We start from the raw sequence: 17,357 nt of genomic DNA on the forward strand, positions 1-17,357 counted from the left end.
CAGCCTACGAGGTTGGCTTCGGGGCTTTCGGCTTCGTCGGCAGGGGGGGTCGTAGTAGGGTGGCGGCTGAAAAGCAATGTCCTATGGTTAGGGTTTGTATCAAGGAAACGAGGGAAAAGGGGCACCAAGTTTAATCCCATGTTCCTTTCAAACATTTATTCACTTTTTTCCAGGTTTGGTCCCTTTCCACAAGATCTTTTTCAGACTAACTCCCAAACTTACCAAACACCCCTGCCTTCTGAAATCTTTACAAAATCACTCCGAAAATTACACTTAACCCGCAATATTAAAAAATTATAACATTTAACTCCCGAACCCAACGCCCTGCTATATTATTTAGGATTTAGGATTACAATAAAATAATATGATTTACATCTCGGGGTTAAGGGTTTTTTATTTATTTACTTATTTAATTTAATTTCAAAAGGAATGTCACATAAGCGTTTGACTGACAGCTACGCGAGTGTTTCCAGGTCGTGAATAATCTCCTTAAAATTGAGACTCGTTAATAATCCAAAAGGTGCATGACCAGTTTCTAAATTTCTTCACGAGATGAAGACCGTTGCTAATGAACTTGCTTTAGCATAAAGTCTGGTAGATGAAGAAGACCTAATTGTTCAAATATTAGGGCAACTTGGTGACGATTACACTCATATATCTATTGCCTTAAAAGTTAGAGACACTCCAATTACTTTTCCTGATCTGTTTGATAAACTTGTGGATCATGAGAGGTCGATAAAAAAACATCAAGTCAGTACCGATCATAGCAACAATGAACAATACTCAAAAACACGTAAATCGCTACACTCCCAGATCTAATAATGACTCCCGTTACACACATAGGTCCATCAACTATGGATCAAGACCCACTCGTTATCAAGGACAACAAAGTGGAAATAACTTTTCCTAATGTGGTAATTGAAACCCCACTTTCTGTCAATACTGTCATATTCCAGGTCATGATACTAAAGAATGCATGAATCTAGCATGTTTTCTTAAAGAAAACAATATCCCACTCTCCATGACATCACCAACAAACCGGACTGTTAACACCTCTTCGGCTCGACCAAGCTCACCAACACCACCATGGATGTTTGATAGCGACACATCTCACCATGTTGCCTCCAATCCATCATCGTTGCACCCCCTATCGAAGTACGGCGGGCCTGATGAGATTGTAATAGGAAACGGTAAAAGCCTTTCTATATCTCACATTGGAAACACCATACTTTCCACTTAATCTCATTCCTTAAACTTGCAATAGTTTTTTATTCATCCCTCAATTACGTAATAATCTTGTTTTTATTGCAAAACTATGTAAGTCTAACAATGTTTCTGTTGAATTCTTTCCATATCATTTCTTGGTTAAGGACCTACACACGGGGGCGCATCTCATGCGGGGAGTGAACATCAATGAAATTTACTATGCTTCCATACATTCTCTTCGCAATCTTCCACAAATAAATTCCATCACAGCATCTACCAGATCACTTCTATCTTGGCATCGCAAGCTTGGTTATCCGTTAATAAAAGTTCTCAAGATTCTTATTAAAAGTTTAAGACTTGATTACAATGAAATGTTTGATGTTTCATTTCACTATGACGCGTGTTCCATGAACAATAGTCATAAAATTCCCTTTGGTGTCAATTCTTTTAAAGCCTCCAAACCACTAGAACTTGTCTATTCATATGTTTGGGGTCCAGTTCAAAAATCAAACGATGGCTACACCTATTATGTCATCTTTGTTGATTTTTATTCCAAATACACATGGATTTATCCTATGAAACGAAAATATGATGTTTCCATATTATTTCCTCAATTTAAAACTTTATTTGAAAAATATTATAACACTCCCCTTGTCTGATTATCTACAGACAATGGAGGAGAATATATTTCCCTTACTTCTTACCTACAAAAACATGGGATGTCTCATTTCACCACTCCTCCACACACTCCTGAATAAAACAGAGTGGCTCAAAGAAGACACAGACACATTGTTGTAAGTCCCCAAATCTGGAACTAACTAGTGATCAAACACAAGAACAAGCTATAATCAATCAGAATAAGAAGGAGTAGAAGCAAGAATGATCCAAATTGCACACGTTTGTATTGAGCCGTAAACGTCAGGTACAATGGAACACACACATACAACCGTTAACTACTCTGACAAGACTGACACATATTTATAAGGAATAGTGAACCGTAAACATTTCATGACCGCAAACATCCTTGCAGCCACAAACACCACTTGAACCGAAAACAACATGTTTTCGGTTCACCCAACCGTAAACACCCCAAACAACCCATACAAAAACTAACAAGACCTATACAGATGGATGCCTAGCCCAAACCAACAAAATATGACCTAACAGTCTCCCCCTTGGTTTGAGGCTAGCATAAGTTTAGTCTTTCTCAATGACCAGCACGTCAAACCTTCCCATCGCTCCTAGCCACATCTTCTTTTCAATAATCTTCGTGACCGTTCCTGTGAATTATTTAGCAGCAGGCTCTAGAATTTCCTTCTTGACCACAATCTGATGTCGAGCTATGGTATGAATTTCGCGTTCACCAAATTGCAAAATATCCTTTACTTCAACTAGTCGGAAAACGCCGGTTGGAAATTTGATGACTGCGGTGGCTATAGCTTCGTCATAGACCCAATACTCCATATCGTCCAGAGATCCATCTTGGAAATGCTGAATAAAAAGAATTTGGAGCATTTGCTTTGTAGGAGCCCAAATCACAGCCTTTACTGTCTGATTGGTTTTGGGATCAAGGACGTCTTTGAATCTCTTGACAAATGACCCATCAGTCTTCGTTCCATAAAACTGCCTCCTCACCTGATTATCCAAAAAACGTTTGAAGTCAGTTGCGTGAGGATCATTTGACGGATTGTGAAAAGGAGCATCAGTAAGTTCTCCAAGATCTACTCTGGTCCATGAGCAGAAGTCATTTTGGTGTTTGTAGTAATCCACCGTTCCACTCTTCCTCTTAACCACCCAAACATTTAATTTATCATGAAAACCCCACATCAAAATTCCAGATCGGTCTCCGTATTTGACCCTGAACCTCTTTTGCTTGAGCTCAGTTACGACAGTTATGGTTGATCTCCACGAACATTTTTGTCGGAGTTTTTCATAAAGAGCAAACCTCCCTTTCGTTGAGCAGTAACTTGTCTTCGACCTTGCTTCAGAGTTATTCTTGGATGAGCTTGAGCAGGTTCATTCTCAAAGCGATCAACTGTACGGGTTGTTCTGACAGGTTGTTCAACAGGAGGATCTTGAGCAGCTTGGGAAGGAGCACTATGAGAAGGTTCTGCTGCATTTGGTTCTTCGACAGTTGTTTTGAATTTGTCGCCAAATTCCGATATCAGTTTGTTCTTCCGGTCGTAGTAACCAGCGGTCAAGGCTCCAAGGTTGAGTTGTAGAGGAGAGATTTGTTTTGATTTTAGCAAATTTTCTTCCTCAAGCTCGGAAACTCGAACGTCGAGATTTCCAATCAAAACGTCCTTTTCAATGAGTTTTTGATTCAGAACACCAATTTCCTCCTTGAGATCAGAAATTGATGGGTCCGCTCCCTCTGAACTTCCTTCACCTATAGATATCCCTTTACCTCGGGGTGAAGGGTCTGAACCTTGTTGGGCCAAAAACCTAGCAAGCCTCTCGGAGGCAGCATCATGCGCAGGTTGTGGTGGAGAGGAACCCCCAGGAGCTGAAGAGCTCCTAACTTCATAAAAAGATCGAACAACACTTGGCTCTTCTTTCAAAACTTGATTGTCTTCATGGGTTGGTTGGGTTGGTGCAACAGTTGCAGAAGATTGTTGGACAGGCGGAGCTTGTTCCCTGATCAGCACTCCCGGCCTTGGATCGACTCTACTCCTTTTGATTGGAGGATGGGCGGCTTGTGTCATAATAAGATCACTTTCAGATGGCAAAGAGGCTGGAGTATCAAGTGGAAGGGGAGGAATCCTTGAAGTTGTATCCAGATTCGCTGAAGTGTCGACCATCTGATCAAAAGTTGGATGCGTCACTTTGAGAACACTACTAACTCCCTCTGTCTCCGTTGCAGGTTGTACAACATCATGGACATTGTCAAAGAAAGCATCGAGATTCTCATTACTTAGCCTTAAATCATCATTCTGCTCAATATTGAAGAATAAATCATCATTATCATATCCAGATAGATCACCACCTAAATCCATATCAACTTCATCATCATCCTTATCATCATCAGGAGGAACATGTTCTTATTCATGTTTAGAAGCTGTAATAACATCGTCTTCAATATCTTCATCGTCAGATGAGCTTTCTGATTCTGATGCATCATTAATCTCCACAAACAGGCCGAATTTCTACAGTGGGTATTTTCCTTTGAATTCATATTTTGTACCCTTGCAGTTTTGTTTCATCAGCCCAAAAGTATTTGCTCCCAAGGACTTCAAGTCTAAATTTTCTCCTTTTCTTTCCAACTCTGGATATTTATAGTCAAATATCATTTGTAGAAACCTCGAGAACATCAAAAATTTATCTGTCCTCTTTCCTTCCAGATTGTTCATCATCTCATTCAAAATGTATCTTGAAAAGTTGAAATCAAGACATGTGGTAAGAGCAGCAATAGCACCAGTGTTTAGTAGTGAGATCTCATCAGCACTAGCTCTCCTGCCTGAGATGCAGATTATGAAGCAGTGAGCAAGAAATCACCAGTAAGGAGGCAACAGCTTCTTCACAGTAAGAGGAAACACTCCTTCATAGCCCATCTTCTCGATAATTTCTTCTGTTTGTTCCATGGAAATCTCAATTGGGAACCCAGGCTGGTCATTGATCTGCAACACCTCACGAATGGTTTGCTCAGACACCACGATCTTCTTTCCATTAATAACTGATTCCACTGTATCTTCACTATCTTCTCTTTTCTGCACAGAGGCTTTGTTCCAGAATTGCTTTATCAAGTCTTGACAGATGATGGGATTTATCCTGAAAGCATGTGGAAGGCAGCATCTCTTGAGTCCATGAATCATGGACTTGAATTCTTGGTGTGCAGCTGGTGGATCAAACAGGAAAGCAGCTATGTTGTGGTTGTCAGAAAATTTCAAATTCGCCATTTGATCTCCACCAAACGAGCCAAGTGAGAAAACTAATGATTTAATCAATTAAAATTAAGTTTTCTCATTTATCAATTAATTACGCCTCAATTTAATTTAATTTGGATCAAAAATCAGTTTATGGCTAAAAACATGTTTACAGTCGCAAACGGGTTTACGGTCGTAAACGTGTTTACGGCTGTAGACGATTTACAGCTGTAAAGCGTTTGCGGCCGTAAACGCTGTTCATCGCCGAAACACGTTTTTGCTTCAATAATCCATCAAAATGCAATCGATTCGCATGAAAAACAACTGTGTGGGGTTCGCCTTTGCAGTACCTACACGAATCACAGGTCAATTTCAGAAAATAACAACAAGAAGATGATGAATCGATGAATGGATTGAAGAACTGTTGAGAGAGAATCTGGAAAGGGTTTACCGCCGATAACTCAAGAATGAATGTGAAAGGGTTTACAGCCGGAAACCAAACTTTATATACGCTGGACCATTCTCAGCCCATAGACCATGGGCTGCAAACTCAAATGTCTCAAATCCAAGCCCAATAAATCCAATTTTAATAAAAAATGAAAACATTTTGGAAGACTTAAAAATAAAAATTAAAAATTAAAATAAAATAAAAATAAAATCTAAAAATTAAATTCAAACTAACACATTTTTTTAAAAATTTTAATTTTTAGAAAAGAAAATTAAAATAAAATAAAATCATACTCATTTCTTTTCACCATTGCTAATATTATTTTCGTGATTTTGGGATCAAAGTTTTAAGACAGCCTTAATCTGTTTTTCAGTACCTCCACCTTCATGAATAGATCTGGTCATTCGCCGATATTATGGTCCACTTAAAAACGAAAGATTGTGACGAATTTGGACATGTTACTAGTGACAAGACTTTTGAACAAGATACCTTAATAATACTCCTAGAGGACCATTTAGCTGACGAAGACCACGGATATTGTTGTCCACCTAAATTTAGCAGTGAGATCTACAGACAACCTATTGAATGTTCATTTTTAGATGTACTAGAACATGTTTCCCGCTTCCTGATATACCCCGGTAATCAAGAACTTCCAAAATACTCCTTACTTTAGATGAGCAAACAATTATTAAGGAAGAAGATAGATTTTAGACATGCATATGTCTTATTCCCAGGTTGGATCTCTTCCAATCACGCAGAGGGATTAACATATGACTAACTGAAATAGAAGGATTGAGAAATAGAATGTTGCATATGCTGTGTTCCAGGTCGGATAAAACTTATCATGCAAAGGAGACAGCATATGACTAACAGACAGAAAGAATTGCATATAGAAGGAGATGCATAGAAATAGAGTTGCATATGGTGCGGTCCAGGTCGGATCTCTTCCAATCACGCAGAGGAGGCAACATATGACTGACAGAAAGAAAGCAAGAAAATAACCTTCTACAGACCTACTTTATTGGAATTCCCCAGTCGCCCTATCAGTACCTGAATTAAGCACATGTGTCCATACATCGAGGAAAAGTTACGCCACAATTCTAGATACAGATTACTTTAGTGTAGCCCGCAGATTCCCATGTATATCTCACTGCTCAATCTACCTGAGCGTCGTATTGTCATACCAAACGGGACTATCTAAGTCAATATTTGTCAAGTCTTTTCATAGTCCATCTATGCCTAGTCTAGTCCATTTAAATCTTTCGTGCCTACCAGCACATTGAACACAGAGCCTAGACAGTTTAGCGTTGGTACCTTACACAAATTAAAATTTCCTGTTATCACTTGGTTGATATCACTTCCCAGCACATCACCTGCAGACAGACTATGCAGACAGACTATCATGAGACACTATTTTTGGATTTTTGATTTTCTAATTTTTGTTTTGTTTTGATTTCTCCCCCTAAATTTGTGCATAAGAGAGAAAATAAAGTAAATGCGCAAATTTAAACTACTTAAAACAAAAACCAGTCTTCAAAACGTATCATTTTGAGAATGCCCACAAGCACATCGAATCGAGCTTTGTTAAACGGTTTGGTGAACAGATCTGCCACATCATTATCAATGTGAATCTGCTCCAACCGCATGAGTGAACGCTCATAACAATCTCTGATAAAATGAACTTTGATGTTGATGTGCTTGGTTTTGGAGTGTTGGACATGATTTTTAGCGATTTGGATACAGCATCATTATCACAGAAGATAAGGGTTTCAAGAAAATTCAAACCGTAGTCCAACAGTTGATGTTGAATCCAAATTACTTGAGAGCAACAGGCAGAAGCAGCAACGTATTCCGCCTCCGCCTTTGAGGTTGAGACAGTTTGTTTTTTCTTGCACTGCCAAGACACCAGACGGTCGCCTAAGAATTGACATCCCCTGGAAGTTGATTTCCTGTCAAGTTCACAACCTCCATAATTGTTGTCAGCAAATGCATATAAATCAAAAAATCAGAATTTTTAGGATACCAAACACCCAGTTTTGGGCTACCTTTGAGATACCTAAAGATTCTTTTGAAAGTAATTAAATGAGAGAGTTTAGGATTAGCCTGATAACGTGCACACTAACAGACTGCGAACATGATGTCGGGTCTTCTCGCAGTCAGATACATCAGGGATCCGATCATCGATCTATACTCTGTTTGATCTACGGATTCACCATCAGGATCTGGAGACAACAAGGGTCGTTCAGCCATCAGCGTCAACGCAGCTTTGGAGTCCTTCAATCCAAACCTCTCAAGCATGTCTTCAACATATTTTGCTTGATGCAAAAGGATTTCGGTTGAATCTTGACGGACCTGCAACCCCAAAAACATTGTCATTTCTCCCAAGGAGCTTATCTCAAATTTCTTCTTCATAATGGTCTCAAACTCTTTGCACAAATTTGAGCTTGTCGACCCGAAAATGATGTCATCGACATAAATCTGTACAAGAATGAGATCGGCGTCCACATGCTTTATGAAGAGCGTCTGATCAATCGTGCCTCTGGTATAGTCATGCTCGAGCAAATGATCTGTTAGAGTAGCATACCAAGCTTGAGGCGCCTAATGTAACCCATACAGAGCCTTTTCTAATTTGTAGACATGATTTGGAATTTTTGAGTTGACAAAACTGGGAGGTTGATCAACAAAAATTTCTTCTTTCACAGCTCCATACAGAAAGGCGTTCTTAACGTCCATCTGATAAACGGTGAACCCCATGTAGGAGGCATAAGCCAAGAAGATACAGATAGCTTCAAGGCGCGCTACAGGAGCATACACTTCAGTGTAGTCAAGTCCTTCAATTTGCCGAAACCCACGAACAACCAAACGTGCTTTGTTTCGCACAATTACCCCACAATCATCTTGCTTATAATTACGTAACACCCAACGCGTTTCCAAAGACTTTTTGCCCTTTGGCAGCTCAACCACTTTCCATACCCCCAATTTCTCAAATTGATTAAGTTCCTCGTGCATCGCATCAACCCAACTAGGCTCATTCAGTGCCATTTCCACGTTCTTTGGCTCGATCTGAGAAATGAAGCAAGAGTAGAGACATGTATTGACATCTCCACTCTAACTCCTTGTTTTAATTGCGTCGCCTAGTTGACCAATGACGTTTTCGATCGGATAATCGCATTGAAGTCTGGTGGGAATTTCGTGGCTGAGGTCATTGAGTGTGATAGGAAGTTGGTTGATGTTGATGAGTCTGTCATCTGCTGAATCATCCGCCTTAGACGATTTGGAACTGTGAGAGGTGCTTGCCACGTACTTATTTTCTATTGGCTCGGGAAAGAGAAGCTCCATGAAAGATTGAGTAGCAGCGGAAGTATCTCTGGTCATGAACTATCTTTCAGCATGAGTAAGAGGAGTGGCTTCAGCATCAGGATTGATTCTTTGACTTTGGGAATCTAAAGAAGTACTTGGAACAGGGTCATCCACCGAAGGAGACGTAGGAGGCACCAATAGTGGTATGTACAGAACCTCTTCCTCTTCATCTTCAAGAACAACCTTCGTACCTAAGCAAGAACCTGACACATCATCTGAAAACACATTAAATGCTTTAAATAAAGAAGCATAATCAAATAACCAGTCAGGACCGACTCGGGCGTCTGTCTCATTCTCTTCCAGCCAGCACACATCGAAAGATTCCACAATCTGCTTGGTTTTCTTGTTGTAGAAACGATAAGCATTGCGCGCAACATATTCCACGAAGTAACAGTCATCAGCCTTCGAGTTGAACTTGGGTTGGAATCTAAGTGATGGAGGGTGCAAGGAAATCAAAATATTTTGAAGTGAGCAACTGATGGCTTGTGATTGTACAGAATTTCATATGGGGTCTTCATCTGGTCTTTGTTAATCAGGACACGGTTCTGGACGTAGCAGGCAATGTTGATCGCTTCTGCACAAAAGAAGACCGGAAGTTTGGAATCACGGAGCATCGTCCTTGCAGCGTCTATTAGAGTACGATTGTGCCGTTCAGCAACACCATTTCGCTGAGGAGTTCAAACGGCACTGTACTGACGCAGTATACCGTTGTCGGCACAGAAATGATCCAGAACAATGTTCTTGAATTCCGTGCCATTATCAGTTCTGAGCGCCTTCACTTTCTCATTTGTTTGATTCTCAATCATCACAATGAACTTCTTGATCAGATCATCGATCCCACTCTTGTTGGATAAGAAGAAAACCCATGTGAACCGCGAGTAGTCATTTATCACAACCAGGAAATAAGACCTCTTGTTGATGCTAAGAACGTTGACCGGACCAAATAAATCCATGTGCAACAATTGAAGAACCTTGCTGGTTGTGTTGATAGCCTTTGGCAAATGGGGCTTGCAATGATGTTTGCCTTGTGCACACGCCACACATTTTTCAAAAGTGATAAAGTCTTTGACAGGAAGGCCACGCACGATCTCATTTTTAGCAAGACGATTCAGGTTCTTGGCGTTCGTATGACCGAGACGACGATGCCAAAACATGGCATTGTGTTCAGAGACTTTAGAGAAGAGACATGTAACTTGCTCCGGGATATTATGATTCATGTCTATGATGTATGCATTTCCATCCCTCTTAGATTTCACCAGGATCCAATCTTCAGGGATAACGATTCCAGGCTTCAAGATGAGGCACTCTTTGTTAGTGAAGTGTGTTGAATAGCCTTTGTCGCAGATCTGTGAGACACTCAATAAACTGTGCTTCAACTCGGGAGCATAGTTGACGTTATCAAAGCTTAACACTCCGTTTATGGCAGTTCCTTTTTGGGTGATCTTCCCGCCTTCTCCTCCCGCGAAGGAAACATAGCCCCCATTAAAATTCAGAATGTCATGCAGTTGGGAGATGTCTCCTGTCATGTGCCTGGAACAACCACTATCGACATACCAGGGTCTGACGACATTCCTCCGCAGCTGTTCCTACACGATGTGCGAGATTAATTAGCTTTTGGAACCCAGGTCATTGAAACACTGGGTTTTCCCTTTTTAGCAACAGGAATGTCTTTTTCACTTTTTGAATTTGATTGATTACCAGACGCACATATAGAAGACTGAGATGATTGGACATTTAAATGTTTGGGCACCCATTTATAGTTAGGTTTGGAAACATTTACAGGTGATTTTGAAACATTTTTATTTGGTTTTGATCGTTTGGGTTTCCGTCTAAGATTAGCCGAAGACCCATACGAAGACTTTGACGAATCCGATCTTGGCTTAGCCACGTTCGGTTTCGTTAAAGTACCTATTATGTTTTCATGTAAAACATGTTTATTATTTTCAAGCTCATCCCGTTTTCTGTCTTTATTGACATTCCAATCATCATCACGAGACGAGATCTCGAGAATTTTCTAATGAGAGATCTTCCTCATGACTTGTTCTCTCTTCTTTGTGCATAAAAAGGAACAAATGCCTGATTTGGACAATTGCGTGCAATATGACCAACAGTTCCACAATTAAAGCATGTTTGTTTCTTAGCATAAAAACTGGTACCACTCTTTTCTGGTCTAGTGATCCTATTAACTCACTGACTCTTCCCACAAGTGCATGTGCGAGATTCAGATTGTGTGACAGGTGTAGGTGGAGTGTATGTGCTAGTAACAAGAACATCAGGTTTATCAAACACATCACCATACTTATCAAAAACATCTGAATCATCAGACTTTGACACAGAATAATCACAATGCAAAACATCAGTTTTAGAGTTAGAAACAAAAGCATCATTGTTTAAAACAGAAACATCAGATTTTGAAACAAGATTACTATTAGAAACACTCTCTTCAGAAGCTTGCTTTCCTTGACTTAAAGGTGAATCTGCATAGGAAGTAGAAATGTTAGTATCTTTTTCCCTAGCACTACTATCCAACACAGGTACAACAGGTTTTCCATACACAAGATGTTCCTCTATGTCCATCTCTTCCTGGGTCATAGGGATAGCAGTGTAATTGTGATTAAAAGGAGGAGGGACACTCTCATCTCTTCTTCAGGATCCTCTCAAACATTCTCCTCGGTGACTTCACTTATCTGGGCCAAATGTGCATTTTCAGGTCCTGAAATGTTCTAGGCCTGAATTTGGTCTTCCTAATCAAATGACTGAGCTACCACCGCCAGATTTGCAGTCTCATTGTTAGCAGTAGTTCATCTGTTATTTCCAACCGGCACCATTGTCTTTTCATGATTTACTCTTCTATCAGGCTTTAGACAATCACGAGAAAAATGACTAGGCTCGTGGCAGTTGAAGCACCTCAATTTTCCTTTGTTGAATCCAACCTTCTTTTCTGCATTCATGCCCCAATTATTCTTTCCAGTTTTCTTGGAAAATTGCTTAGCCCTAAATACCGCCATTGTGATCTGCCAGGTAATGTCCATTTCTTCTACATCCTCTGGGTGAATCTGATCAATATCAGCGAAAGAAATCTGAGGAGTCAATTCTCCAGTCACAAAGGCATTGTAGCAATTCGCCAGGCGAGAAGCTAGGGCCATGTTCTCTTCGGCTTCTTTAGGAGCAGAGGTGGTAACATGAGATTTTGAGGAGGATGCTACATGTGGATAAGGCATGGATTGTGGAACAACATGGGATGGTGGTCGTGAAACAGCAAAGCTTGATTTTGTGGAGTAGTAAAGGATGAAAAGGCATTGTTTGAAGAAATCCCTAGATTTGCAGTCGAATAGGAGTTCACATGGTTAATTTCCCTTTGCTTGTTATCAAGAACACAGGCTTTAATGATTGCCATTATTTCTGCAAGACTGAGTTGGTTGAGATCCTTTGTCTTCTTGATAACAGAGAAATTCATGTCCCATGACTTAGGAAGAGAATTCAGCAGTTTCTTGTTAATCTCAGATCGTGGCACTGAAATTCCAACAAAACTCATTTCAACAGTAAGAGTAATAAATTGCTTAAATTGAGCCTCCAATGATTCTCCAAGAATATGATTAAACATGTTAAACTTCTGTCTGAGCATGTCTTGTCGGCTCTGCTTCATGTCTTCATTTCCCTCATAAACTTCAATCAATACTTCCCACAGAGCTTTGGCCGAGTCATACTCCCTGAATCCTTGTGCAATTTCCGGAGATAAAGCCAGTGTAAGTGTTGCGAGATCCTTTTCTTGCTCTTCAATTTTCTCGACATCCGCATATGTGTAATTTGCAAAATCTTTGTCAGTAATGGTTCCATTTTCAAGAGTGGTTGTGATTCTAACTGGACCCTTCAGAATGCTGCGCCATATTTTGAAATCCTTCATTTTGATGTATTTCTCCATTATGTACTTCCATTCAAGAAATCCTTCAGCTGACAGAAGACGCGGGATTCTTGTGGTAGTTCCCATGATTGCATCTAACTCCTGATGAGCTGTCATTTTTTGTGGTTCCATTTTTTATTTTTCTTTAAATTTTCTTAATTGATTGAAAGCAAAAGTTGTAAAGAAAACATAATCGAAAAGAGGTTCACAACCGAGAACAAGGTTTACAACTAAAGAAGGTTTAGGGCCGAAAATGTTTACGGTCGTACACGTGTTTGCGGTTGAGAACAGTTTACGGCTCACAGCAGTTTACAGTTAAAGATCAGTTTATCGTGGAAATCAAGGATTCATAGCCGAAGATAGCACGTTTGCAGTCGAAAACATTTTACAGTCGTAAACACAAGGAGGTTTACGGTCGAATACGAGTTTACAGCCGTAAACTGATGAACAGTTCACAGCCAAAAACACCCAGAATTTGTTGAAAACAGCTTATTTCAAGCAGATCTTTGATTCCTTTGACCTTGAAATCACGATCAACAGCAGAAACTCAGTAACCAAGCTTGAATAACCACGAAAATGAAGAACACTCCAACCGAAAACACAACTTGAACAGTTTTGACACTAGTATGGCTCTGATACCAATTGTAAGCCCCCAAATCTGGAACCAACTAGTGATCAAACACAAGAACATGCTATAATCAATGAGAATAAGAAGGAGTAGAAGCAAGAATGATCCAAATTGCACACGTTTGTATTGAGCCGTAAACGTCAGGTACAATGGAACACACACATACAACCTTTAACTACTCTGACAAGACTGACACATATTTATAGGGAACAGTAAATCGTAAACAGTTCACGACTGCAAACATCCTTGCAGCCGCAAACACCACTTGGACCGAAAACAACATGTTTTCGGTTCACCCAACCGTCACTACTAGAAAACAGCCCTTTAATGACGCGCAAACAATGACACACGTTGATAGAGGACACATATTTGTACGTGCCCTAAAAAATAATGTCACTTTTGCAAAATATGAAGGATAGAGGACACGCATTTATGCTTGCCCTAAAATTAGTGTCCAACAAAAAAAATTACAAACACGGAGGGCGCTTATCTTAAATGTGTGTCCTCTATTACCGTTGCTTTATAATTTTTTAGACAAACACGCGCTTTTGCAGAGGGAAATTGAAATCGTCTGAAATTCTAAAATTTTGAAGTTCCCTGCTTCTGCACTGTCTCCTCTAGATCTATCTCCCTTCATTCTTTCACTCCATTTTCTCTGCAAACCGTAATCCATCACCACCACCATTGAACCCTACAAACTCAATCCACACTTCACGCTTCTGTGATTCTCTTCTCTTTGGCTCTCCAATCTTCGAATTCACTTTAAAAACATCGATTGAACTCCTCGCTTCACCTATCTTCTACCAAAAATAAAGGTTGATTGCAACCACCTTCAAGCACGATACCTCTCAGCTACACATCCAGAACAAGAACATACATCACTCTCAAACACCCCCTTCGCTTCTTCATTATTCTTGATGTCGTGTGATTTCTAGGGCTCGAAGCAACCTCCTCTATATTACACTGAAAATTGTTTCCCCCTCCCCTCGTCGACCCCTTTGGAGCGATTTCTAGGGCTTGAGTCAACATTTACCCATGTCGACACTCCATCTGATGCCCTCATCGCCTTATGTTACCTTTCGAGAATTTGCTTGATGTACTCTGTATCCTCTGTGAGAAAGGGATGAACCGTCGAGATCTTCAATATATTTGAACATGTAAGAACATCTCTTAATCCATTTATTCGAAGCTCTAAAATATCAAACATACTCTTTTATTTGGTCAACTACTGATGATTTAAATTATTCGTGAAATTGAAAGGTATTAATTCCCATGTTTGAGGTCGGTTTAATGGTCTGCATAGCCCTTGTGAGGCATGAATTAACCTCTGTAATGGAAGTCCTAGTTGTAAACCATGTTAATATGATTGTTACAGAGGCATATGGTGAACTTGTAAAGGAGTGTGGGGTGAATGTCATTTTTATTAAATATGTAATCAACCAAGTAATGATCTTTCTGAATAGGTCTATGTTAACTGATTAAGTCTTGATATGTTTGATTACATCAATATATTGGGACCCAATACAAACTACTTTTCCCAAGTGGATGTTTGAGAATACATATTTAAATATTACTTTTTATCTGTTTTCAGAACAAAAGGAACCATGGTTCAGGGCATTATCCCAAAGGAAGCCTGACATAGCTGGTGATGCACATGAGGTATACCTTTTGAGAAGTGTAGATTTTTGAAATCTTTAGATTTACAGGTAAATACTTATTATTAATGTTTTCACAGTTGAGTATGAATCACATTGGTTGAGTTTTTACTGTCCAGAACTAGTTTATAGTCTAAATTTGAGACCTTAGAAGTATGCATTTTTTTAATGAGTATTATGTTAAATGTTTGACTTGGAAGCTCTGTACAGATGTGTATTTTGTGCCTCTCAAATGATAACATCATACATAATCGTATAGAAGGTTTTGGTGGAAGCTCTGTACAGATGTGTATTCTATACAGATTATTGAAGATATGACAGGGAATCAGAGAAAGGTACTTTTGTTCTTTTGGACATCTTTAAAGCATCTACCAATAGAAGGTTTTGGTGGATTAGCTTCAAAGCTTTACATTTACAAAACTAATGATTCAATAGAGTTTCTTCCATCTTCTCACACATGTTTTTATCGAATTTGCTTCCTATCTTAACCATCATTGGATATCATGAGAGAACGCCTTAATATCATCACTCAAAATCATGTGGGATGCAGCTTTGGAACATGGTGAAATTTTTTTTGAAATTTTGAGGTAGTTTGTTTGTTCTATGTTTGTAAAGGTAATAATAGAGTAAATTTATGTTTGATTTTTCTGTTTTGACTGAGTATATACTTGTATTTTATTTTCTATTTTAATATTTATATATTTATATTTTTGTTGAAGACAGGATGTAGAAAAAGAGAATAAAAAGGAGGAGGAATTTGTTGGTAAAAAGGATAAGGATAATGATTCTTCAGATGGTGGTGTACTTGTTAATGGTCATGAGGCTGAGGCTGAGGTTAATTTATTTCAATTTTATTTTTTTAATGCATTCAAAACTTAATGGAAAAGGTGGGTGGAATGGATGGAAGTGGAACCACCGAATGCACAACCAATACATCCTCAAAACCATATTTTGATCATGACTCAATAAATGATCCAACCACTATTACAGTTACATCATCAAAAAAGAATCATAAATCTCTTCTTATCAAGCAAGAAGATAGGAAAACCGGCATTGTTAGCTAGAAGGTTTTAGCAAGGTAAACAAACTTTAGGGACTGTTGGTAATTTATGATATTGATGAACCAAGAACCACAGGGATTCAGCCTAGATGCAGATGCACATGTCCTCCCTGCAACACAGGTAAGTTTTTGGCAGCTGGACTGAAGATTAAAACTTACATCAACTCAACACTTGCACCAATGGCAGCTTTATTGTTCAAAGGAACAGTAATTGGAGACCCTTTAACTCCATCTGTGGCTTCATTCTCTTCAAAAGGTCCGAATACAGTGAGTCCAGGAATTCTGAAACCAGACATTATTGGACCAGGTGTCAGCATTCTAGCAGCATGGACAACCCTACTTCCTGGAAGCACAGACACAAAATCTCTATTTAACATGATGTTTGGAACATCAATGTCATGCCCACATCTCAGCGGTGTTGCAACATTGCTGAAAGCTACTCATCCTTATTGGACACCAGCAGCTATAAAGTCAGCTATAATGACTTCTGCAGACCTTGTTAATCTCAAAGGCACACGAATAGTAGATGAAACACTCCAACCAACTGACCTATTTTCTATGGGCTCAGGTCATGTTAACCCATCAAAAGCCAATGATCCTGGATTAATCTATGATATCTAGCCTGATGATTACATACCCTACTTGTGTGGACTTGGGTATAGTGATGAACAAGTTGGGATCATTGCACATGGGTCGATTAAATGTTCAACTAAATCTAGCATGCCAGAAGGCCAGTTGAATTATCCTTCATTTTCTGTTAAACTTGGATCATCTCAAACGTTTACAAGGACATTGACAAATGTTGGAGAAGCTTATACATCGTATGTTGCTAAAGTTGTTGCACCAAAAGGAGTATCTGTTAGTGTTAATCCCAGCAAGCTAAATCTCAATATTGTGATTTTTTTGGAAGTTTAGGGCCGTGGTTGTTACATACAGGTATATTTCAACCGAAGTCCTTCGAATTTCAAGTAGCACATGGTTAAGTTACTGGACAGAGCAAAGCACTACAACAGCTCGAGGCCCCGCATTTTACATTCTCATCTATGCCCTCTTGTCCATTGGACAGGTAGGTACACTCAAATTTTTTTTATTGTTAAAAGTCCCTCCTCAACCCGTCAAAATATTGTTTTTTGTTTTTTCTTAAAGTTATGTATGTTGCTGTTATTATTACGTCAAGTCAAATCGGATGACACATCAATATTTTGTTACCAGTCAAATTTGTGAAAAATTCTAATC

At 39.3% G+C, this 17,357-nt stretch overlaps 1 protein-coding gene and 1 pseudogene across 1 annotated transcript; one reads left to right on the plus strand and one right to left on the minus strand.

The window, feature by feature from the left end:
• Window positions 1–12,079: 12,079 nt before the first annotated feature.
• LOC145113125 (uncharacterized) lies at window positions 12,080–12,910 on the minus strand. The gene has a single exon (XM_079049250.1). The coding sequence runs from the start codon at window positions 12,908–12,910 to the stop codon at window positions 12,080–12,082; it is 831 nt and encodes a 276-aa protein (XP_078905376.1).
• Window positions 12,911–16,301: 3,391 nt separating this feature from the next.
• On the plus strand, window positions 16,302–17,036 carry LOC145113126 (subtilisin-like protease 4; annotated as a pseudogene).
• The last annotated feature ends 321 nt before the right edge of the window (window positions 17,037–17,357 follow it).

The sequence above is a fragment of the Lactuca virosa genome, chromosome 5 (genome assembly GCF_052849685.1).
Source record: "Lactuca virosa cultivar CGN04683 chromosome 5, Lactuca_virosa_CGN04683_v6, whole genome shotgun sequence".
In the NCBI taxonomy this organism is placed as follows: Eukaryota; Viridiplantae; Streptophyta; class Magnoliopsida; order Asterales; family Asteraceae; genus Lactuca; species Lactuca virosa.

Coding starts and splice junctions, on each gene's coding strand:
- LOC145113125 (XM_079049250.1), bottom strand. CDS start 12,910: ATGGAACCACAAAAAATGACAGCTCATCAGGAGTTAGATGCAATCATG.